The sequence below is a fragment of the Carcharodon carcharias genome, chromosome 18 (assembly GCF_017639515.1).
Source record: "Carcharodon carcharias isolate sCarCar2 chromosome 18, sCarCar2.pri, whole genome shotgun sequence".
NCBI lineage: Eukaryota > Metazoa > Chordata > Chondrichthyes > Lamniformes > Lamnidae > Carcharodon > Carcharodon carcharias.
The window spans coordinates 24,446,450-24,470,103 of record NC_054484.1 but is presented as its reverse complement, the minus strand read 5'-3'; the positions used below and the strand labels follow the sequence as shown (position 1 = coordinate 24,470,103).

Below are 23,654 nucleotides of genomic sequence, written 5' to 3'. Positions count from 1 at the left end.
GCATACAAGGCTATGGGCCTAGTGCTGGAAAATGGATTAGAATAGTTTGGAACTTGTTTGACCGGCGCAGACCCGATGGGCCGAAGGGCCTTGTTCTGTGCTGTAGACCTCTATGACTCCATGGCTGGGTCAGCATTTATTGCCCATCCCTCGTTGCTCTTGAGAAGGTGGTGGTGAGCTGCCTTCTTGAAGCACAGCAGTGCATGTGGTGTAGCAGTGCACTCCCACAGTGCAGTTAGGAAGGGAATTCCAGGATTTTGATCCAGTGAAAGTAAAAGAACGGCGATATATTTCCAAGACAGGATGGTGTGTAACTTGAAGGGGAACTTCCAGGTAATGGTGTTCCCTTCTATCTGCTGCCCTTGTACTTCTAGATGGTAGTGGTCGTGGGTTTGGAAGGTGCTGTCTAAGGAGCCTGGTGAATTCCTGCAGTGCATTTTGTAGATGGTACACACTGCTGCCACTGTGTGTCGGCAGTGGAGGGAGTGAATGTTTGTCGGTGTGGTGCCAGTTAAGTGGGCTGCTTTGTCCAGGAAGGTGTCAAGCTTCTTGAGTGATGTGCGAGCTGCACTCATTCAGGCAAGTGGAGAATATTCCATCACACTCCTGACTTGTGCCTTGTAGATGGTGGACAGGCTTTGTGGAGTCAGGAGGTGAGTTACTTGTCGCATCGTTCCTAGCCTCTTGTAGCCACAGTATTTATATGGCTAGTCCAGTTCAGTTTCTGGTCAATGGTAATCCCCAGGATGCTGATAGTCGGGGATTCAGTGATGGTGCTGCCATTGAACGTCAAGGGGCGATGGTATAATGAGGTCAGGAGCTGAGTGGCTCTGGTGAAACCCAAACTGGATGTCAGTGAGCAGGTTGTTGCAAAGCAAGTGCCACTTGAAGCAAGTTAGTTAATTTACTTTAATTACTTTTTTCCTACGTATGTTACAATTTACTGTTCTTATTGAATGCTCATACCACTGACAACTAAAGGTTACATGCTTAACTACCCAGGTATGTGTTTTAGATGTTTGTTTTAATTATTCCATTTTTACTGCTTTTTATTTTTATTGTTTTATTTTAATTTTAAACTTTTCAAACTTTGGTTTTTTATTTTAAAATTGTAGTTCTTTTTATCTATAGATCTACCTGAATTCACATGTCCTAAGCTGGTTTCTCACACACTGTCCCTTAGACTGAGCACTTACTGGCCAATCAATTTACTAAATTCCTTTGGCTTTTTTTCTTTCTTCTTCCCGACACTGCTGCCTCACAACTTCCTCCAAAGGCTCCCCTGCGCTCAAGCACTAACCTCACATCCTTCTCCAGTTCCTCTCCTATATCCCCTCTTGTCCTCTACGAGCTCATCTTGCCCATGATATGCATCTCGTGCTCCCTCGAACATTTTCCCACTAAGGTGCTCAGCACCCAACTTCCCTTTCTGTTTATTATCAATTCCATTCTTTCAACTACCATCACCCTCCCCTTCAAATCTGCAGTCATCATTCCCCTCAAGAAACTAACTCTTTACCAACATTATATTTAAAATTTTGCGGCTGGTTTTTTCCGTTTTTTTTTAAAACTCAGTACCTGGTTTGCATATTACCTTCAAGGCTACACACGAAAGCTAAACCAGAACATTGTATTTAACCCCTGAGTCCATGAAAGTCCTTTCAGTCCATGAAAATTACAGCCCAATCTCTAACCTGCCTTTCCTTTCCAAAGCCCTTGAATATGCTGCATCTCTCAAATTTAAGTTGGTCTTTCTCAGAACTCAACGTCTGAATCTCTCCAATCAGGTTTCTGCTCCTGCCACAGTATTGAATTGGGAAGAGTGTCCTGCAGGCTGGGAAGAGCGTCCTGGGAAGCAGTCTGGGAAGAGTGTCCTTCCATCAGCATCGTAGTGAAGCAGTCTGGGAAGAGTGTCCTGCAGCCCGCATCGCTGCGAAGCAGTCTGGGAAAAGTGTCCTGCAGTCAGCATCATTGTGAAGCAGTCTGGGAAGAGTGTCCTGCAGTCAGCATTGCTGTGAAGCAGTCTGGGAAGAGTGTCTTGCAATCAGCATTACGGTGAAGCAGTCACTTCAAAAAATCACGTCAGCACAAAGGTGAGCGCTGATTGGTGAGTAGTGGGTAAGTGTTTTTCTCCAGTTTAAAATAGATTAAGCTAAGAAAAGTTAAGGGTTCTAGTTTTTATTTAAAGTATATAATTTTATTTTTACAGTATTTAACTTAAAGCAAGGGTTTTTTTTCAACTAGAGGCATGGCAGGGCAGCTCAGTCCCATGTTATGTACCACCTACAACATGTGGGAAGTCCTAGACACTCCGTGCACACTGACTGACGACGTGTGCAGGATGTGCCACCAGCTGCGGCCACTTGAGCTCCAGGTTTCAGTGCTTGAGCGGCAGCTGGAGGCACTGAGGTGCATCCATGAGGCTGAGAGTTTCATGGATAGCACATTTTTAGACGCAGTCACCCCACAGCTTACAGAAGTGCAGAGGGGGAATGGGTGACCATCAGTCAGAAGAAAGGTCAGGCAAGTAATCAGGAAATCCCCAGAGTGCATCTCGCTTGAGAACTATTTCTCTGTGTTGGAAAATGATGAAAGTGACAGTTCTTCTGGGGAGTACAGCCACGCTCTTGGCTCAGCTGCACAGGGCAGGCGGGAGGAAAAAGAGGGGGAAGAGCAATAGTGGTAGGAGATTCGACAGTAAGGGGAACAGACAGGCATTTCTGCAGCTGTAGACATGACTCCAGGATGGTATGTTACCTCCCTGGTGCCAGGGTCAAGGATGTCACTGAATGGCTGCAGGGCATTCAAATGGGGGAATGATGACTGCAGATTTGAAGGGGAGGGTGATGGTAGCTGAAAGAATGGAATTGATAATAAACAGAAAGGTAAGTTGGGTGCTGAGCACCTTAGTGGGAAAATGTTCGAGGGAGCACGAGATGCATATCATGGGCAAGATGAGCTCGTAGAGGACAAGAGGGGATATAGAGATCGTGGTATATATTGGTACCAATGACCTAGGTAGAAAGAGTGAGGAGGTCCTGCAAGCGGAATTTAGGGAACGAGGAAACAGATTAAAAAACAGGACCTCAAAGGTAGTAATCTCTGGATTACTTCCAGTGTCACGCACTAGTGAGTATAGAAATAGGAGGTTAGTCCAGAAGAATGTGCGTTTGGAGAGATGGTGCAGGAGGGCATTAGATTTCTGGGAGATTGGGATCGTTTCTGGGGGCGGTTGGACCTGTACAAGGCAGATGGGTTGTACCTGAACCAGAATGGGGCCAACATCCTTGCGGGGAGGTTTGCCAGTGCTATTGGGGAGGGTTTAAACTAACTTGGCAGGTGGATGGGATTCTGAGAGGAGGTTCAGCAGGGGAAAGTGCACAGCCAAAATTAGAAGAGAGAGCAAGTGAGTCTGGAAGGCATAGAAATTATAGGCTAGTTAAGGCACAAGGGAGTTTGGCAAGGTTGGATGGTATTTCTTTTAATGCAAGGAGTCTGACAAATAAGGCAGATGAGTTGAGGCACAAATTAACATATGGAAGTATGATGTCATTGATGTCACAGAGACATGGTTGAGAGAGGGGTAGGATTGGCAGCTCAATATTCCAGGATATAGGGTCTTCAGGCAAGACAGGGATGGAGGTAAAAGAGGAGGGGGTATCGCTATATTGATCAAGAAATCAATTACAGCAGTAAGGAGAGATGACATCTTAGAAGGCTCCTCAAATGAAGCCATATGGGTAAAACTTAAAAACAAAAAAGGAGCCATCACATTGCTGGGAGCGTACTATAGGCCCCAAATAGTCAGAGAGAAATAGAATAGCAGATTTGTAGGCAAATTTGAGAGAAGTGTAAAAATATTAGGGTAGCAATAGATGGGGATTTCAACTTCCCCAACATTAACTGGGTTAGTCATAGCGTGATAGGTTTAGAGGGAGTGGAATTCTTAAAATGCATCCAGGAGAGCTTCTTAAGCCAGTACGCAGAAGGTCCAACAAGAGAGGGGGCGGCCCGAGACTTAATTTTAGGGAATGAAGTCGGGCAAGTGGTAGAGGTATTAGTGGGGGAGCATTTTGCAGATAGTGATCATAACCCGTTAGATTCAAGGTTGTTATGGAAAAGGACAAGGATGGGCCAGAAATCAGAGTTCTAAATTGGGGGAAGGCTGCTTTTAATATGATCAGATATGATTTGGCCAGAGTTGACTGGGAGCAGCTACTTTTAGGTAAGTCTGCGTCAGAGCAGTGGGACTCATTCAAGAAGGAAATAGGGAGGATCCAGGGCCAACATATTCCAGTAAAGGCCAAGGGTGGGACCAACCAATCCAAAGAACCCTGGTTGTTGAGGAATATACAGGATTGGATAAAGAGAAAAAGGGAGGCTTATGGCAGATACCAAGGGCTCAAAACAGCGGAAGCCCTGGAGGAGTACAGAATGTGTAGTGGGGGCGGGGGGGACTTTAAAAGAAAATTAGCAGAGCAAAAAGGGGGCATGAAAAAACATTGGCATGTACAATAAAGGAAAATCCAAAGTTATTTTAGAAGTATATTAAGAGTAAGAGGATATCTAGGGAAAGAGTAGGACCCATTAAGGACAATAGTGGTAATTTGTGTGTGGAGCTGAAAGACATACTTCTAAAGATGTTCTAAATGAATACTTTGTGTTGGTGTTCACAAGTGAGAGGGATGACGTGGGTATGGAAATCAGGCAGAAGGACTGTGATTATAATTAAATAAATTAGCAAAGAAAGGGAGGAGGTTCTAGGTGGTTTTGCAGGCTTAAAAGTAGATAAATCTCCAGGCCTGAATGAAATGCATCCCAGGCTATTGAGTGAGGCAAGGAAGGAGATAGCAGGGGCGCTGGCAATCATTTTCAATACCTCTCTGGCCACAGGAGAAGTGCCAGAGGACTGGAGGACAGCCAATGTGGTACCATTATTCAAGAAGGGAGGAAGGGATAAACCAGGGAACTACAGGCCAGTCAGTCTAACCTCAGTGGTGGGGAAACTATTGGAAGCAATTCTGAGGGACAGAATTAATCAACACTTGGAGGGGCAAGAATTAATCAAGGACAGTCAGCATGGTTTTGTTAAGGGGAGGTCATGTCTGACCAATTTGATTGAATTTTTCGAAGAGGTGACCAGGTGTGTAGATGAGGGCAATGCATTTGACGTAGTCTACCTGGACTTCAGCAAGGCTTTTGATAAGGTCCCGCATGGGAGACTGATAACGAAGGTAAGAGCACATGGGATCCAAGGCAATTTGGCAAATTGGATCCAGAATTGGCTGAGTGGCAGGAAGCAGAGGGTGGTGGTCGAGGGGTGTTTTTGTGACTGGATGCCTGTGTCCAATGGAGTTCCACAGGGATTGGTGTTGGGTCCCTTGCTGTTTGTGATATATATAAACGTTTTGGACTTCAATGTAGGAGGGCTGATCAATAAGTTCATGGATGACGCGAAAATTGGTGGGGTGGTATATAGAGAGGAGGATAGCCTTAGATTATAGGATATAGGCGGGCTGGTCAGATGGGCTGATCAGTGACAAATGGAATTTAATCCAGAATAGTGTGAGGTAGGACAACTTGGGCAGGACAAACAAGGCACGGGAATACACGATGAATGGTAGGACCCTGGGAAGTACAAAGGATTAGAGGGACCTTGGTGAGCATGTCCACCGGTAGAGGCAGAACCCCTCATAAGATTTAAGTAGTATTTGGATGTGCAGTTGCGATGCCATGGCATACAAGGCTATGGGCCTAGTGCTGGAAAATGGGATTAGAATAGTTTGGTACTTGTTTGACCGGCGCAGACTTGATGGACCAAAGGGCCCTGTTTCTGTGCTATAGACCTCTTTGACTATGACTCTATGAATTGGCTCTTATCAAAATCACAAATTTCATCCTATGTGACTAAGACAAAGGTGAGCTACCTCCCAATGTCCTTCTTGACATAGTTGATTGCGCCATCCTCCACCAACATCTCTCCACCGTCATCCAACTGGATGGCTCTGCACACTATAGTTCCACTCTTATCCATCCAGTCACAGCCGAGAATCAACTGCAATGGTTTCTCTGACTGCTCCCGAAATGTCCCAAGGGCATCCTCAAGGATTCATGCTTGGCCCCCTCCTATTTGTCATCCAAATGCTGACCCTATACAACATTATTCAAAAACACATTCCGTTTCCAGTTGTGTGTTGGCAGCACCCAGCTGTGCTTCACCACCAGCTCTCTCAGCCCCTACACTCTCTCTAAATTATCTGATTGCTTGCCCGCTATCCAACACTGGTAGAAATTTCCTCCAAATAAATATTGAGAAGTCACTGTCATCAGTCCCCACCATAAACTCCATTCCTAGCTACCAACTCCAGCCCTTCCTTGGTAACTCTTTGAAGCTGAACTACATTGCAATCTTGGGGTCCAACCACATAATCACGCCATCACTAAGACCGTGTACTTCCAGCTCCATAAACATCAGCTGACCCTTTCCCTGCCTCAGCTCAGCTGCTACTGAAAGCCTCAGCCAATCCAGTTACCTCTAAGTTTGATTATTTTATTGCACTCATGGCCGGTCTCCCATCTTCCACCCTCCAGTTCATCCAAAGTTCATCCAAAACTCTGTTGCCCATGGAAATAAATACTTTTTTTATTGATTCAAGGGATTTAGGTGTCACTGGCTAGGCCAGCATACATTGCCCATCATTAATTGCCCTTGAGAAGGTGGTGGTGAGCAGTTTTCTTGAACGGCTGCAGTCCATGTGGTGTAGATACACCCATAGTGCAGTTCAGGACTGAGTTCCAAGATTTTGACCCAGCAATAATGAAGGAACGGCGATATATTTCCAAGTCAGGATTGAGAGAGGTTTGGAGGGGAAGTTGCAGGTGCTGGCGTTCCCATCTATCTGTCTTTAGCTCTTATCCTTCTAGATGGTAGTGGTCGTGGGTTTGGAAGGTGCTGTCTAAGGAGGCTTGGTGAACTCCTGCAGTGCATCTTGTAGACGGTACACACTGCTGCCACTGTGCATCAGTGATGGAGGAAGTGAATGTTTGTGGATGTGGCGCCAATCAAGTGAGCTGCTTTGCCCTGGATGGTGTCAAGCTTCTTGAGTGTTGTTGGAGTTGCACTCATCCAGGCGACTGGAGAGTATTCCATCACGCTCCTGACTTGTGCCTTGTGTATGGTGGACAGGCTTTGGGAGTCAGGGGGTGAGTTACTCGCCAAAGGATTCCTAGCCTCTGACCTGCTTTTGTAACCACAGTATATACATGGCTAGTCCAGTTCAGTTTCTGGTCAATAGTAACCTCCCCAGAATGTTGATCGTGGGGGATTCAGCAATGGTAATGCCATTGAATTTCAAGTGGAAATGGTTAGATTGTCTCTTGTTGGAGATGATCATTGCCTGTCACTTGTGTGGTGCAAATGTTGCTTGCCACTTGTTAGCCAAAGCCTGGTCTTGCTGCATTTGGATATGGACTTTTTCAATACCTGAGGAGCTGCAAATGGTGAACATTACACAATCAACAAAGATTCCTACTTCTGACCTTCCGATGGAAGGAAGGTCATTGATGAAGCAGCCAAAGATGGTTTGGCCTAGGAAACTCCCTGAGGAACTCCTGCAGTGATGTCCTGGAACTGACCTCCAATAATCACAACCATCGTCCTTTGTGCTCGGTATAACTCCAACCAGTGGAGAGTCTTCCCCGATTCCCATTGACTCCAGTTTTGCTTGGGCACCTTTATGACACACTCAGTCAAATGCTGCATTGGTGCCAAGGGCAATCACACCAACCTCGCCTCTGGAGTTCAGCTCTTTGTTCATGATTGAACCAAGGCTGTAATGAGGTCAGAAACTGAGTGTCCTTGGTGGAACCCAAACTGAGCATCAGTGGCCAATTTATTGTTAAGCAAATGCTACTTGATAGCACTGCTGATGGCCCCTTCCATTAATTTACTGATGATGCAGAGTAGACTGATGGTGCAGTAATTGACCTGGTTGGATTTAGCCTGCTTTTTGTGTACAAGACATATGTGGGCAATTTTCCACATTGCCGGGTAGATGCCAGTGTTAAAGCTGTACTGGAAACAGCTTGGCTAGGAGTGCAGCAAGTTCTAGAGTACAAGTCTTCAGTACTATTGCCGGAATGTTGTCAGGGCCCAAAGCCTTTGCAGTATCCAGTGCCTTCAGTCTTTTCTTGATACCACAGAGTGTGAATTGAATTGGCTGAAGAGTGGCATCTGTGATGCTGGGGACCTCTGAAGGAAGCAGCAACGGGTCATCCACTCAGCACTTTTGACTGAAGATTGCTGCAAATGCTTCAGCCTTATCTTTTGCACTGATGTGCTGCATTCCCCCATCATTGAGAATGGGGATATATGTGGAACCTCCTCCTCCAGCGAGTTGTCTAATCGTCCACCACCATCCACGGCTGGAAGTGGCAGGACTGCAGAGCTTGGATCTGATCTGTTGGTTGTGGAATCGCTTCATTCTGTCTATCACTTGTTGCTTTGGCATGCAAGTAGCCCTGTGTTGTAGCATCACCAGGCTGACGCTTCATTTTCTGGTATGCCTGGTGCTGCTCCTGGCACACCCTCCTGCAGTCTTCATTGAAACAGGGTAGTTCCCTTGGCTTGGTGGTAATGGTAGAGTGGGGTATATGCCGGACCATGAGGCTACAGATTGCACTGGAGTACAATTCTGCAGCTGCTGATGGCCCACAGCACCTCATGTTGCCCAGTCGCGAGTTGCTAGATCTGTTCGAAATCTATCCCATTTGGCACAGTGGTAGTATCACATAACACAATGGAGGGTATCCTCAGTGTGAAGACGGGACTTTGTCTCCAGCAGAACTGTGCAGTGGTCACTCCTACCAATATGGTCACGGACAGATGCATCAGCGGTTGCTTGATGAGGATAAGGTCAAGTATCTTCTTCCCTCTGTTGGTTCCCTCACCACCTGCCGCGGACCCAATCTAGCAGCTATGTCCTTTAGACTTAGCCAGCTCGGTTAGTAGTAGTTATACCGAGCCATTCTTGGTGATGGACACTGAAGTCCCCCAGCCAGAGTACATTCTGCGCCCTTGCCACCCTCAGTGCTTCCTCCAAGTGATGTTCAACATGGAGTACTGATTCATCAGCTGAGGGGGCACAGTACATTTCCTTGTCCATGATGCCATGAGACTTCATGGAGTCCAGAGTCAATATTGAGGACTCTCAGTGCAACTGCCTTCTGACTGTGTACCACTGTGCCGCCAACTCCGCTTGGTCAGTCCTGCCAATGGGACAGGACGTACCAAGGAAGGTGATGGTGGTGTCTGGGACCATGTCTGTAAGGTATGATTCCGTGAGAATGAATATGTCAGGCTATTGCTTGACTAGTTTGAGAGACAACTCTCCCAATTTTGGCACAAGGGCCATGTTAACAGATGTTAGTAAGAAGGACTTTGCAGGGTCAACAAGGCTGTTTCCGATGCTCAGGTCAATACCAAGTGGTCTGTCCAGTTCCATTCCTTTTAGACTTTTTGCCAGATTGATACGACTGAGTAGCTTGCGAGACCATTTCAGAGGGTATTTAAGAGTCAGCTACATTGCTATGGGTCTGGAGCCAGACCAGATAAGGGCGGATATCCTTCCCTAAAGGACATTATTGAACCAGATTGGTTTTTTACAACAATTGACAATGGTTTTAAGGTCATCATTAGGCTTTTAATTCCAGATTTTTATTAAATTCAAATTTCACTATCTGTAGCGGTGGGATTCAAGCCTGGGCCCCCAGAGCATTACCCTGGGTCTCTGGATAACTCATCCAGCAACAATGCCACTACGCCACTGCCTCCCACTGGCCTAGCCAGTGATGCCCACATCTCGTGAACGAATAAATAAAAAAAATAAAACATTTATCCACTAGAGACTCTCTTAAACACACCAGAATAAGTTAGAGCTTACGCATTCAAATGGAAGTGAATTTTCATTTAATTATTACCAAACAACAACTCTGGCACTCCAAGTGCTGAATCCAATCTCTTCACATGTTAATTATTGTTGGATATTTTTAAAATTATACTTATTTTTTCTTTTTTCTTTCTATCCCTTTTATCCCTCTCTCATAATCGCATCTTTCTTTCCCTCGCTTTATTTTACTTATTAGATACGATTTTACATGTAATTAAATTTTCTAATTTACACCATCTGATTCAGGTGCTGCATGCCTCGATATGAATTCTTCAATCTGACTGGTTGTAGAGAGACTTGTTGCTTGCCCTATTCACAAAGGTCCCAGATACCCAGTAGAGGGTGTTTTGTTGTATCGGGAGTCCTGAAGATCTAATGCGGCCATGCAAGAGCTCACCAAAAGCTATGAGCATTAATGAAGTCCAGTTCATACATCACTGATCACAAAATCCAAGCCAATGAATATATTCAGTTCTATAATTTTCAAGTATCCAAGTCTATTATGATAGGATTTCTGGTAGCTTCAGCAAACTTAAAATAAAAGATTTAAAACAGAAAAGATCTCCCTGATCATTTTTAGGTTAAGATGAGCCTTAGCCATGAAGCGGAATCTAATTTTTATTTCCAGTACAGTATTTTCAGGATAGCATAAATCATCTAGGATTAAAAGCAAGGTATGTTCAGCCCATTTGTATTACCCTATCATTTAGTTCTGTTAAATACTTCCTTTCTGCTTTCTAATCTACTATCAAGCATATCCTCCATATTGGATCATGAAACAGTGCATTTGCTTTCTGAATTCTTCAACCAAGCCAGCATTCATAAGAACATAGGAATAGGAGTAGAGTATTTAACCTCTCAAGCCTGATCCACCGCCATTCAATGAGACCATAGCTGAATTGCGAAAAAGCTTCATATGCCTGCCTTGTTCCCATATCCCCAAATACCTTTACATAACAAAAATCTATCATTCTCAGATTCAAAATTTCTAATTGATCAAGCATCAGCTGCTGTTTGCAGAATGGAGTTAAAAACTTCTACCATCCTTTGTTTCCTAATATCACTCTTGAAAAGTCTGATGTTAATTTTCAGGCTATGTCCCCTAGCCTAGACTCCCTAACCAGTGAAAATTGTTTCTCTCTATCTACTCTATCTGTCTCCCTTAATATCTTGAAAACTTCAACCAGATCACCTCTTAACCCAGAGAATACAATCCTAGTTTGTGTAATCTCTCTTTATAATTTAACCCTTGGAGTCATTCTGATAAAACAACACTACACTCCTTCCAAGTATTCTTAAGTGTGGCACCAGAACTGCTCTCAGTATTAGATCTATTCCATAAATTCTCAATACTGTGTAAATAGGCTTCTCTTTATACTGCAGTGTTCCTAAGCTTCTCATACGTTATAAGTGCTGCAGAAAATAATCTGTGGCCCATCACCATGGCATGATTTTAAAAAGATGCACTGTCTCAGCTCATCCGTCAATCACTATTTTCCCTAAAGAGAATTTTATCTCCTTTAGTCCCTTTCTGATCAAAAACCAGAAAGCATCAATGCCCTTTCTTGGGATGATATTTCTGTGGATTTTTGTTAATTATAGACCAAACTTGGAGAGCCATTTGTAGTCTCTTCATTGTTTGGAATCACCATGACTTCTTTGAAAATCTCATGTGAATCCCAAGTCAATTTAATTTAATAGAATTGTACACACATTTAACTCTAATTTTAATACAACCTGCTAAATGGACTGCAATTCATAGCTACACCCTGGTCAGTCAGCTCACAAGTCAGGTAGCATCTGTGCCAGGCTAGTAAAAGTGCACCACCTCTTTTAATTACATAGTTTGTAATTTAAAAAAAATAAATTTAGCAGGCTATTAGACACAGGGCTTTAATATTAAAAAGTTATCTCTAATATATTAAAAAGAAATAGCCACTTTAATATTAAACCTTTCATTCTTTAATCGTATTTCTTTGAACTTTCCAATGTTAAGCATCCTACTCATGCATCCTAAGTAATTTGTCCAGAGAGCTACGGTTAGGTTAAAAATTGGCTGCAAACTCTAAGTATAATACAGCCTCTTCAGTCATGACTCATCCAGTAAAGCAGGAATTCAGTAGCTGAACACTACAAACTAACTGCAACACAATAACCTAATAAATGTTTTGTTAATTAACTCTCCCTAGTTAAACCTTTGACAAAATGTAAACTTCTAAATGAAAAATTAGATTTTTAGGTAACATCGTTGAGCAATATAGTATGTTGTATTATGTCCATGCACAGTTAACTTCATGACCTAAAGTCAAGACCACTGAGGAAATATTGCAAGAAAATGTCATCCCAAAACAACAGTAAAAATGAAGTCCAATGTAATAAAAGGAATTTGACTTCTTCAGTCACCGCGGACCAATAATGCGGTGTTAGGGATCAGCAGCCCACTGTATCTTATAGGCACAGGTCACTGGTTTTCCATTTACATGGAAAAACAGACAGATTCCTGGAATGTAATCCCCAAAATACCAACAAATATCTTGGAATACCATGTAAAAATGGAATCTGACTCATTCCAACACCATGTACCAGTAATTCTGCCTGTAGTAAAAGCAAATACATGCTGCAAAACATCCATTACAGTGACAATAATTGCTTTTAGTGCACAGAGCATATGCTCCTCATATGTAAGTACTGTGCCTCGGGGTAGAAGAGAAGCAAAATGATCAGGAGAGATGGAATCTGCTGTTTTTTTCACAGTAAGTACTGACTTTCACTAAAGCAATATTTTAACCTAGGCTCATACCTGTGGTAACCTTACCCATCAAAAAGATCCATCGTGGTTGAGATCACTTCACTGAAGAAAATTAGTTGACCTAACACCCGTGTTTGCAGATTTTCACAGTAGATTTTCAGGTCAAAATATTCTGATGAAAACTTTTGCGATTCTATGATGAAGGGCAAGGAGCTAGGTGTGATTTCCATTCCAGGTTGCTGCATTGCTACAACTTTTAAAGATACTTTTTGTGCCCTAAATACACCTTCCATGTCCAGTCTGGGCCATAGCCATCTCAGGAAAGAACGCCGAATTTCCTGAAAGTGTATAAAAATTGGAAGCTTCAATAAAAATGATAATTTAGTGAACTGTTAAGATCAGTTGATCTTAGTCTAGAAGTAAATTGGTGTCCAAGAAATTGATACTTACCAAAGCAACTGAACACAATAAGAAATCAGTAACAACATAGTATAGAGCTCTGCAGATGGAGAAGAATGTAAATCACAATCTGCTCAATCTGCAAAAACTCTCCACCTAGAGGACAGATCCTCGTCTTTGTGACTTCCTGGAGACTCACTACTTGGATAAACAGGTTTCTACCTGTGGACTACCATTTTGGAAATTATTTGCGGCATTTTTACTGTTGTTGTTGTAATTGTATAATAAAAGTTTCACCCAAATAAAATGAAAATTTTGAATTTTGTGTTCAAGGTTTGCAAGGTTAGTGCTAAAAAATGAGCCTATCTCAGGACCCTGCTGTCAGCATCAAGTGCTCCCAGGTCAGCTACAGGAAAGTTAGATGCACAGTAAAACTCTTTACTTTGACCCAAAAATGTTACCCCAACTACAGAAGAATATTCCCTAATGTATTAATATGAAAGTTTCCGATATCAGTCATTCTGAGGCACCTCTATGAAAAAATGATAATTGTCATATTAGGTGCAATTTTCTTTTGTCGACCTCATACGGTTTTGGCACAGGTTTAAAACCGCGCTCATTAATTTCATACAGGAGCTTGAAAGTCAGCAGACAGAGGAGATTTTAATCGCATCTCAGTTGCATTTGACTCTAATCCCAGAGGGGAAGACCAATATCTAGCCCACTGTGGTGCTCAGTTTTCTCCTCCTCGCCCACCTTGATTATCAAATATGTCAGCGCAATCACCAGTTCAGGTATATCCATGTAAAAGAAAATCTCAGTGCTAAGCCACATGTAAACTATATCCAAATTTTAGGGAATAGTGGCCAAGGGAAATGTCATAGTGAGTTCTCTGTAAGACCAGGGGGGAAAAAAACTGCCTGGCTGTGGTACTTAGTATCATGACATGAGAGGAGTAATTTAAAAAAAAACATGCAACAGCAATTTAACTTGTCTGTAATTTATTATAAGGAAAGCCTGCACTGTATGCTAGGGTATGTCTGGTTCCAAAACAAGTTCACACAACAGATATACCGAATTTCTGAAACAAGAACAACATTAAGCAGACTATTTTTACAGCTACTGCAGTTACAATGAATGATCTGGAAGCAATCTTGCAAGCAGCCTGCACTCATCAGCAAAATGTTTATTGTGACAAAGTGGCCAAGGTCGAAGGTTAAATGTCACCTTCAAACTCCTGACATACCTAAAAAGGAATGAATACAAGTTTTTACATTTGAGAACAGTGCGTTTTTGTGTTGTAGAGATCCATATAACAATGTTAGAAATGCTAACCTATTTGATTAAAATATCCATTGATTGTGTGTTTTTTAATTTTTAATTTCTTCCTTAAAAAAAATCCATTTAACAGAATATTCAACCAACTATCCAAATATCATAGTAACTGAAGATTGTCAATAATACTTTCCCCCTTCGAATTGTTACAATTCTTTCGCTACCCATGCTTGAACAGAATCCATTCTTACATAAATAATTTCTCTTATGAATAACATTAAATGAGACTAGCTGCAAAAACTTTCTTCCTCGTTACCAATTATTGTAATTACTAACATAATTAAACACACTTATGGAACAAAGTGAAGGCACCAATTCAAGTGTTCCATAACCATTACAAATATCTTATACAAATGTTGAAATGTTTGTTTTGACCAGACCCCTCTCAAGCATACACAAAAACTAAAAGAAAGGAATTGTCAAAATTGATTCAGGTAATTTACTCACTATAATTAAGTATTTGAATACTAAGAGGCATAAGCTACCAATTAGGAAAACAGGAGAGAAAGAAAATCAGGCAAAACACTTCACTCAAAAGATGACAGAGTTTTGTGATAAATTACCAGATTAGGCCGCTGAATCAAATAACAGCACAAAAGTCATAAATGGGACACAGCCTCAAAAGTGAGAGGATTGAGGGGCACGTTAAGAAGACAGGTACATGGAGTTGACCTAAGAAGAATGGATGGGACTGCTGGGGCCAATGACTGTTGTCTGTCAAATCTGCTTACATCCTACAATGACATATTGTAGATCCTACTGAAGGATCAACAATCAATAGCTTAAGGTATCTGTTAGAATTCTCAAAGGAATGAGGTTACCCAGGCAAATGTTTTAAGTATCCCACAATGCAAACGGGTTAAAAAACCTGACAAGGAAACAGTAGTGGATAACATTGGCAAAGCCACACAAACTCTATATCCACGTCCATTCATTCTCCTCCTAAACAACTAGAAATTCATTAGTTAACAGCAAGATGAATTTATATGCTCAAGTAGCAATTTTTTCAATGGTAATTTAGTTATCCCTTATTTCACATCCTATAATTACACTGTACTTCTCTGTCAGTAAATTGGGGCTGCCCAGCACAGAGATCATTGAGAATGCTGTTAAATGTGCATACTGATCAGTCCACTAGGAATACTGCAGAACTCTAAAAATAGGTGCTCCTGCCCCGCTAACACATCAGTGGCTCAGGTTCGGTAGCATCTGTGGAAAAAGGATCTGGTTTTAGCAATTCAGAAGTGTTAACTTTTTTCCCTCCAGAGATGCTGCCTAACCTGCTGAGTGTTTCCAGCATTTTCTATTTTCATTTCAGATTTCCAGTATCTGCAATATTTTGTTATTTGTTTCAAAATTGGACCTTTTTATTCAACTAAAACTAAAACTGCTTCATGGTGGATCAGCAACGGTTTAAAATAGTAGCTGGTAGGGGTTTCAAAAATCAACACAGAAGAGAAAACTATACTAGGGTCTCGGACATGGAATCAGGAAAAAGACATGAAAGGCATGTGCAATAACAGAGAGCCAAACCCAAAGAACATTTTCCACTTCCGAATAGTGGACGTGCCTAGACCACATGAACAGAAACAGTTCAAAAAGGAAGCTCACTACCACCTGCTCAAGAGCAATTAGGGATGGGTAATAAATGCTGGCCTTGCCACTGATGCTCACATCCCAAGAACAAATATCTTAAAAAATTAACACCTGCACCATTGCGGTCATACTTGCACATACATAGACCATTCAAACCTCTATTATGGTGCAAGTGACTCCAGACACTATTTTCAGTTTCAAATCCTCAAAGGTTAAGAGCTTCATGAAAAGAATAATTAACAATAAGGCAGTATTTTCTGTCGGTGTTGATTCTCATCTCTGAGTCATGGGTTGAAGCCCCATTCCAGGGTTTGAGCACATAATCCAGGCTGACACTTCAGTACAGTACTGCACCATGGCCAGTGTCACTATTCAAAGGAGTTATTAAAGCAAAACCCCATCTGACCTCTTAGGTGACTATGGAAGGTCCCATGACATGATTCAATGAGGACGAGGAGAGTTCTTCCCATTGACAAAATGTTCTGATGAAAGGTCACAACCAGAAACAATAACTCTGTTTTCCTCTCCACAGGTGCTGCCAGACCTGCTGGGTATTTTCAACAGTTTCTGTTTTTATTTCAGGTTTCCAGTTTCTGCAGTTCTTTGCATTTGGAGTTCTTCCCAATGCCCTGACCAATATTTATTCCTCAACCAGCATCAGAACAGATTCTCAGGTCATTGCCTCCTTGCTGTTTGTGGGGTCTTGCTGTACACAAATTGGCTGCCATGTTTCCTGTATTACAACAGTGACTTCAAAACTGCTTCACTGGATAGGAAGCTTTGGATTGTCAAGGTTGTAAAGAGCTCCATATAAATGCAGGTGCTTTCCTTGCAATATGGTCCTCTTCACTTTTATTCACCACTTGCACAATAAACCTCTACCAACCTTCACGCTGTAGGCTAAATTATCTTTTCTTTAATGAAATACTTAGTAATGCCACATCAGATCAAAGTCTTAGCAGTTGCCCTAAATAGCAAGGTGATGGTTTAAAAATAACAAGATGGTGTTGCAGAGGAAGGTGCCAGCACTTTGTGAATAAGGTGGGTTTTTAGATCAAGAAAAATGACAACACATTCCACTCTCATGCTTCATTCCCAAGCAGGGACTTGTGCCACTGTGTATATCTCATCAGTGTGGATATATATGGCACTGGCCAATTGACATCTTGCTGCAGTACATATACAGCTGAAGACTGAAGAAAATTTCTAATTCTGATCATGTTTTTAATCCAAGAGGACAGATAGTTAATTGATCCTGGTATATTGTAATAGAAAACACTATCCCTGTGCAAAAGCATGCATCTATGGTAGCTAGCCATGTTCCTGCAGTTGAGGAGGACCTACGCCATTGAGAAGTCCACTATCCTGGCAAGCTCTTGGGTGTTCTCACATCCCAATCTTCTGAAGTCTCCTCTCCTCCACTATTGTCACCTCCACATACTTCTATGGACTGGGACACATGACAACGTTGCTGATGTTGACAGCTGCTGCCTGGAAGGAACTGGTTGTGGAGAAAGAAAGGGAGGAAGTGATCTTCACTGGCAAAGGGAGGGTTGTCCTCACCCTGGTTTGACGTTTCAGGTCTTCAAGAAGCAGGTGACACAATATCGTCGTGAAGCACTGCTCCAGCTCATCCCAATCTAGGACTGGTGCTCCTGAAAGACCCTCTCAGGGTATGGTCTTCGACAGAGAATCCTTCTTCTCCTCCCACTTTGCAGAGGTTCCTTGCTCTGCCTGTTCTCCTCATGCTGCAGAGCCAATGGCACTGCAACTACTGCTGCCTTACTTATGCTATATAATTGCCTTTCTGTGGTCAGCAGGAACTTTAAAACTCTTCCAGCAACTCACACAGTGCTTCCACCAACTTGGGGAAGAAGTGTCTCAGGTTTGCACTAAGTGCGGTAGCAGGCAGGGAAAAGGACGTTTTACTTTCCAGCCGCACCTCGGTGCTTCATCATGCTAGGCGCCATATTTAAAGTGCAGCTGCGCACATACCTCTGTGCTTCTAGCCCAGGATTGCTGCAAAGCAGACATAGCCCCCAAGTTTAGTGACACATCCCTCAAGGCCTTTTGGATGGCGTGGAGGCCTACCATGATGTCCTCTACCCCTGCTCTGGCTGCAGGAGGAGCAGCAATCTCACCACTCCATCTTGGGAGGCAATGGTAATCAGTACCAATGCTGCAAGAAGAGATTGGCCATCCAATGTAGATAGAGGATGAATGATCTCACCCATGCCGCCAGGGTAAGGCAGCCATCTCAGCGCTCTAAACTCTCACACTCAAGCCCATCACACATTCACTGGCATCTCATTCACTGCCAACTCGAGGCATCACCACTCAATCTCTCTCTCTCACACAACCTCACATCTCCATCTGGCCTCATGTCTTCTGGATACTATCTCCTCAGCCCTCACCATCTTGAAGCCACTTGCACAGAACAACCTGCATCCCCACAAACACTCTGGGTTAACCCCCTTCCCCAGTACAGCCCTTGCCCTGCAGCCTCTTCCCTTGCCTGATGTCACTTTTCCCCATTCCCCAAGCAAGCCCAAGCTTTGCAACTGTTTATAATTATGGCTGGTCTGGTAGGTAGAGACCTGTCCATGAGCCCCCCTAAAAGTGATGTGGTGCTGTCTGTGAAGCCTGGCACTGATAGCTGCGAGTGCTAACCGAAGCTAGGGAGGCAAACAAACCTTGAAGTCCCAAGTGAAGTGCAGCTCGCCAGGTGCATTTACATACAGTTGTGAAACACGTTGGCATGATCTGCTCGGATGATCCAGCGGGGGTTTGGGGGGGGGATGACTCCGGCGAGCCAGGCTTATCATGATATGCAGATGTATTACAATGAGGTTCCCGACGTCCAACAGCGAGAAACACGGCCCGCCATTGATGGGCTGAGTGGAAGACTGCAAACTGGTTTCACGACCTCGTGAAACCATTCTTTGGCCTTCTCGCCATATTGTCCGCTCAAACACACCCGATGCCAGCGGGCACGGAAAATTCCACCCTTTGCCCGAGCATAATAAGTCAAAAGCACCTCAGCTACAACTCACTGAGTGACTCTCTAAACAATGCCAGAGCATGGCCCACCTTGTGAATGTTTGTTGTTTCAAGAGTGAATAATGAAAGTACTCTCTACACAATTGCTGGCCAATTTTATTATTTGTGAGTTGCATCAATCTGTTGCCTTCTGACCCTTAATCTCACCCTTTCAGCACCAGCATGAACCACTTCAGTTGCCTGAGGATGCACAACCCACACTGGAACCAGCTAGAAGTGCCTCCCACCCTGCTAACATGGAAATACGCCTGAATTTCGATCTCCTTATAAATGAATGAGTGTGCCAGAACAGGCACCAGAGTCAGGTATCACTACAGATAGCTTGCACTGGACAACCAATCAAATGTAATAAAGCATCTAGACAGTCTATTTTATCACTTGGTCCTTAAATATCTGATAAATGGAACTGGTCCAGGTTTTCACTGGTGCATGGTGGAACAAACAAATAAAACCTTGCGTTATGTTAAGCCTTTCACAACATAAGGGCACCCAAGTGTTTTACAGCCAATGGAGTATTTTTGAAGGGTAGCAACTAGTGTAATGTAGGAAATACAGCAGCCAATTTGCGTTCAGCAAGCTACACAAACAACAATGTGATAATGACCAGATAATCTGCTTTCGTGATGTTGATTGAGTGGTAAATATTGGTCAGGGCTCTGAGAATAACTTCCCTGTTCTTCTTTGAAATAGTGCCATGGCATCTTTTACATCCATCTTGGTGACTGTACAGGGCCTCAGCGTAAGATCTTGCAGAATTTTGCAGGCCCCTGCCAATGTGTTTGAAGGTTTGGGGGTGTGGCGGGGGGGTGGTGGTGGTGGTTGGGGGACAAAAAAATAAAGCAGGTGGCCAGTCCACTACCTTCCCACCCAATCCTCCATTTTAGTGCAGGCGGGTAAGGTGCCAGGCAGTCCACCGACCCTTAGGCCTATTGAGGCTCTGAAGTGGCCAATTAATGGCCACGTAAGGTCCTTATTCCCCCTCCACTGCTATATTACGTTGGGCAGGGGAAGGCAGAAGGAAGGGGAAGTAGCCAGGCTGGGGTCTCTGATTCCTCCCCTGAAAGTCCAATATCCAGGTTCTTCCTTCCTGGGGGCTGCTTGTAGTCCAAGCAATGGCCACTACTTGCTTTTGATACAGCTGGGATGATAGAACTGTTGGTCATTCAGATTGGCGGCTGCACTCACGAGTGGGACTTCCTGTTCAAGGTACGGTAGTCTCATTCTCAAAGCATTAAGACCACCGCCAGCATCATATTGCTGTGGGGCAGCCGGATTTAAAGTCAGTGAGGTACCAACTAACTTTTTGATCGGAGTGCGGGTGGGGGGTTGGGAGAGGGGGGGCCGTGGTGGTGGTAGTGAAAATGCATTGTCCTATAAAATTCATACACTTATCTCTAGCTGCACCCACTCCGTTAGCTAACAGCAGAGAGAGAGAGTCAGGATAAATGGAGTGGTTTTCAGGTTGGCAAGCTGGGGCCGCATCTATTTACAATTTTTGTGAGTAATTTGGATGAAGGGACTGAATGTATAGTTGTTAAATATGTTGATGGAAAGTAAGTCGTCAAGAGGACACGCGGAGTCTGCAAAAGGACACAGGCTAAGTGAGTGGGCAAAAATTTGGCATATGTAGTATGATGCAGGAAAATGTGAACCTGTCCACATTTGAGTTGAGGCCACATTCAGATCAGCCATGATCTTATTGAATGGTGAAACAGGCTCGAGGGGCCAAAAGGCCTACTCCTGCTCCTAATTCGTATGTTTGTTTGCTCCCATCACAACCATCGCCCTGAAAATGAACATCATGTCTAAGAACCTGTCCCTCCCTCCTGGATTCAGGATGGACTCCAGGAGCTTGTATTCAAATGAGGTGTAACCATAAAAATCTTCCAAGCATCCACGTCCCCAGCTTTGGCATGAGTCTAAGGGATCACACGTTCCATTTCTGGTCCCACTTAAAAATTGAAGCTGATGCTCCTCGTCACATCATAATAAATACAGCCACTTACAAAGATCTACTACTAACCCTGTAAAGATCAGTAGCCATCATGAATCTATGGCCTTGTATTACTCTCCTCCATGAATTACTTTCCTGTTGCCATTAAAACCTATCAACATTTTTTGCCTAAAAAAGGTACTTGACCAATTTCTTAATCAAATATCTTTTAATCACACTTGCACTCATCTTACATTCCGTGCAGCTCTTAAATGTCAAAAAAGGACAAATGTTCGACATATCAGTGTCTACTCTTAGAATATTTAATCTCATCCTCATTGTGTTCCTTATTCTACAGGATTTTGTTGGTAACCTGTGAATTGCATTTAGGATATCTGTATAAATAGGCTCACAAGTGAAAGAATAGATTAAACTGATTTGCCAGAACTAATGGTTAACCTCAAAAGGTTGACAGGTTTTGTACAGATAATGATTCTACACTCTGCCTAAAAGATGGAAAAAATCCAGTTTTTAGCAGTCACACATTTTCAGGTCACTAACCTGATATTTCTGGCCATACAGTGCCTCCTTGTGGAATGGGAAATATTGAATACTCTGAATGAAACATGGTAAAAGCAGGTGCAAGTGTTTTTTTTAAATAAACACACTGTATTGTATATTAGGTATCTAATAGTTACGTTAAAAAGGAACTTCTAACTGTTACCTCCATACCTAACTTTGCATGCATTTTCTTCCTCATTGAAATGTGCATTGGATTCACATGTCAAGATATATTTTGATGACATTTCTTCAATATTGATTCTTCAATATTAAGTAAACACAGTTTCACTGGGAGTAAAATATAAACTGAATAAAATTTGTACGTGTTTTAATATTAAATACATTTGAAACGGCACTATAATCAGAAATTTCTGTTGCAACTGGATCATTCTGCTACTACTCTGGCACCCTTAAACAAGGAACGTTGCTTTGGAACTGGTAACACATGTACAGGTGAACCAGCCTGACAAACAAAGATATTTCTCTGTGCATGGCAAGAAAAGTGGGAGAAAATGAAATTTACCAGGTAAAACAAAACTTCTCAATCCCACAGCTGCCTCAAACTTTCCTGAAAGGAAATTTCAACGTAGTACGAATGCAGGAACATTAAAGATATGAGGAGCAAACAGGAGTGTGCGATTAAACTAGGTGGTTCGCCGTAGAGAAAAAACTCGCAAAATGGACAGTTTTTGTGCCATTTATAATTCTATTCTATTCTGATTAATAATGCAGAAAGCATTGTAATGTGCCATCTCAGGCCACTTTCTTAATTCAAAATTGTTCATTTCAAATTATCTGATAATTGCAATTTAATTACTACATTTTCTCAGTTATTTACATTGCTTAGTTTAAACTTTTGGATAATTTAAATTTTAGTACATAATTCTCCTGCAAATATGGTTGTTACAATATATTGCCACTAGGTGGTGACCTTTAGTAACAAACTCAAATTAAAAGGTGCTGATTGAAGTCATACAGGACAAATAATAAAGCAAAAGTATTTAATGACACAATCAACCATTTCTAAAAAGCAGCAGCAGAGTGTCACGGAGCACCAAGGGCAAGTATTTTGCCTCCCTTTAGGAGGCAGACAGAGGGATATTAAAGAGGTCAATACCATGTCACCCTTGCATACCAGCCCCACCTTCCCACACTCAGATAAAAACGAGTGTCACAAGCTTACAACACAAAAAATAAAGGTAAACAAGCAAGTAATGCAATCTACTACTGTTCTTAAGCTTGTGAAAGAAAATCATCTGGAAGTTTGTAAAATGAAAAAGCCGTCTTTACATGCAAAAAACAAGATAAATAGATTAATATTCCAATATATTTCCTAATTAGAAAAATTGGTTTGATTATGAGGGAGTCTTTTAAACTTTTGAAATTATGCTTTGCTTACAAAATACTATCACAGTGCATTGGCAAGTTAGCCTTACATCTTGGCTTGTGACTGACTCTAGGGACTGGTTCTAGTGAAGGTGTTGCTGGGAAAGAATATGCAATCATCAGCTAGTGAGCTCAGATTTTCGTCTTGGTCCAAGCTGAGAAATAGACTGCCTCCAATAAACTAGTTACTTTAATATCCCAGGACTAAGATCTCACAACTATATTCAGTGACTCCCAACAGAAGATACCCACAACAACTTGTTCCTGCACAAACCTAATCAAGTCCAAATCAAAATATCTTGATACAGCTGTTTGCAGAAATGTATTTACCCACTCCACCCAAAAAAAATTAAGCCTACCCTTGACCTAATGAAACAAATCCTTACCTCTCCCATGGTCAACAGGTACACTGGTGTTAGAGATGGCGTTTTGCTAGATTCACAGCTAAGCTGTAAATACATCAGAATTTCTGTCAGTACTTCATATCGCAGTGCATTGCTCAATTTAAGTGTTCTGAAATCCTGCTGCACATGGGTCTCTTTTGAATCGGGAGGAATTTCAAGGTGAACCTGTATATACACAAAATGTCTGTCAGTCAATTTAAAAAAAAAACACAAATAACTTCCTGGAAGAATGAGGGAGAAGGCGGGGGGAGCGGGGTGGCACTAGGTGAATTGCTCATTCGAAG

The 23,654-nt window shown here is 42.6% G+C and overlaps 1 protein-coding gene across 6 annotated transcripts in view; it reads right to left on the bottom strand.

Annotated features, from left to right (window-relative positions):
- Positions 1-23,654, bottom strand: part of hlcs (holocarboxylase synthetase (biotin-(proprionyl-CoA-carboxylase (ATP-hydrolysing)) ligase)) — a 191,543-nt gene that overhangs the window by 137,626 nt on the left and 30,263 nt on the right. For all 6 annotated transcript variants that reach the window (XR_005945826.1, XM_041211048.1, XM_041211050.1 and 3 more), the window contains 2 exons: positions 23,353-23,535; positions 12,763-13,034 (listed from right to left, as the gene is read on the bottom strand). Coding sequence is in view for 5 of the 6 variants with exons in the window: in XM_041211048.1 (XP_041066982.1) it covers positions 12,763-13,034; positions 23,353-23,535 (455 nt within the window). In the remaining variant the exon portion in view is untranslated. The remainder of the gene's footprint in view (positions 1-12,762; positions 13,035-23,352; positions 23,536-23,654) is intronic.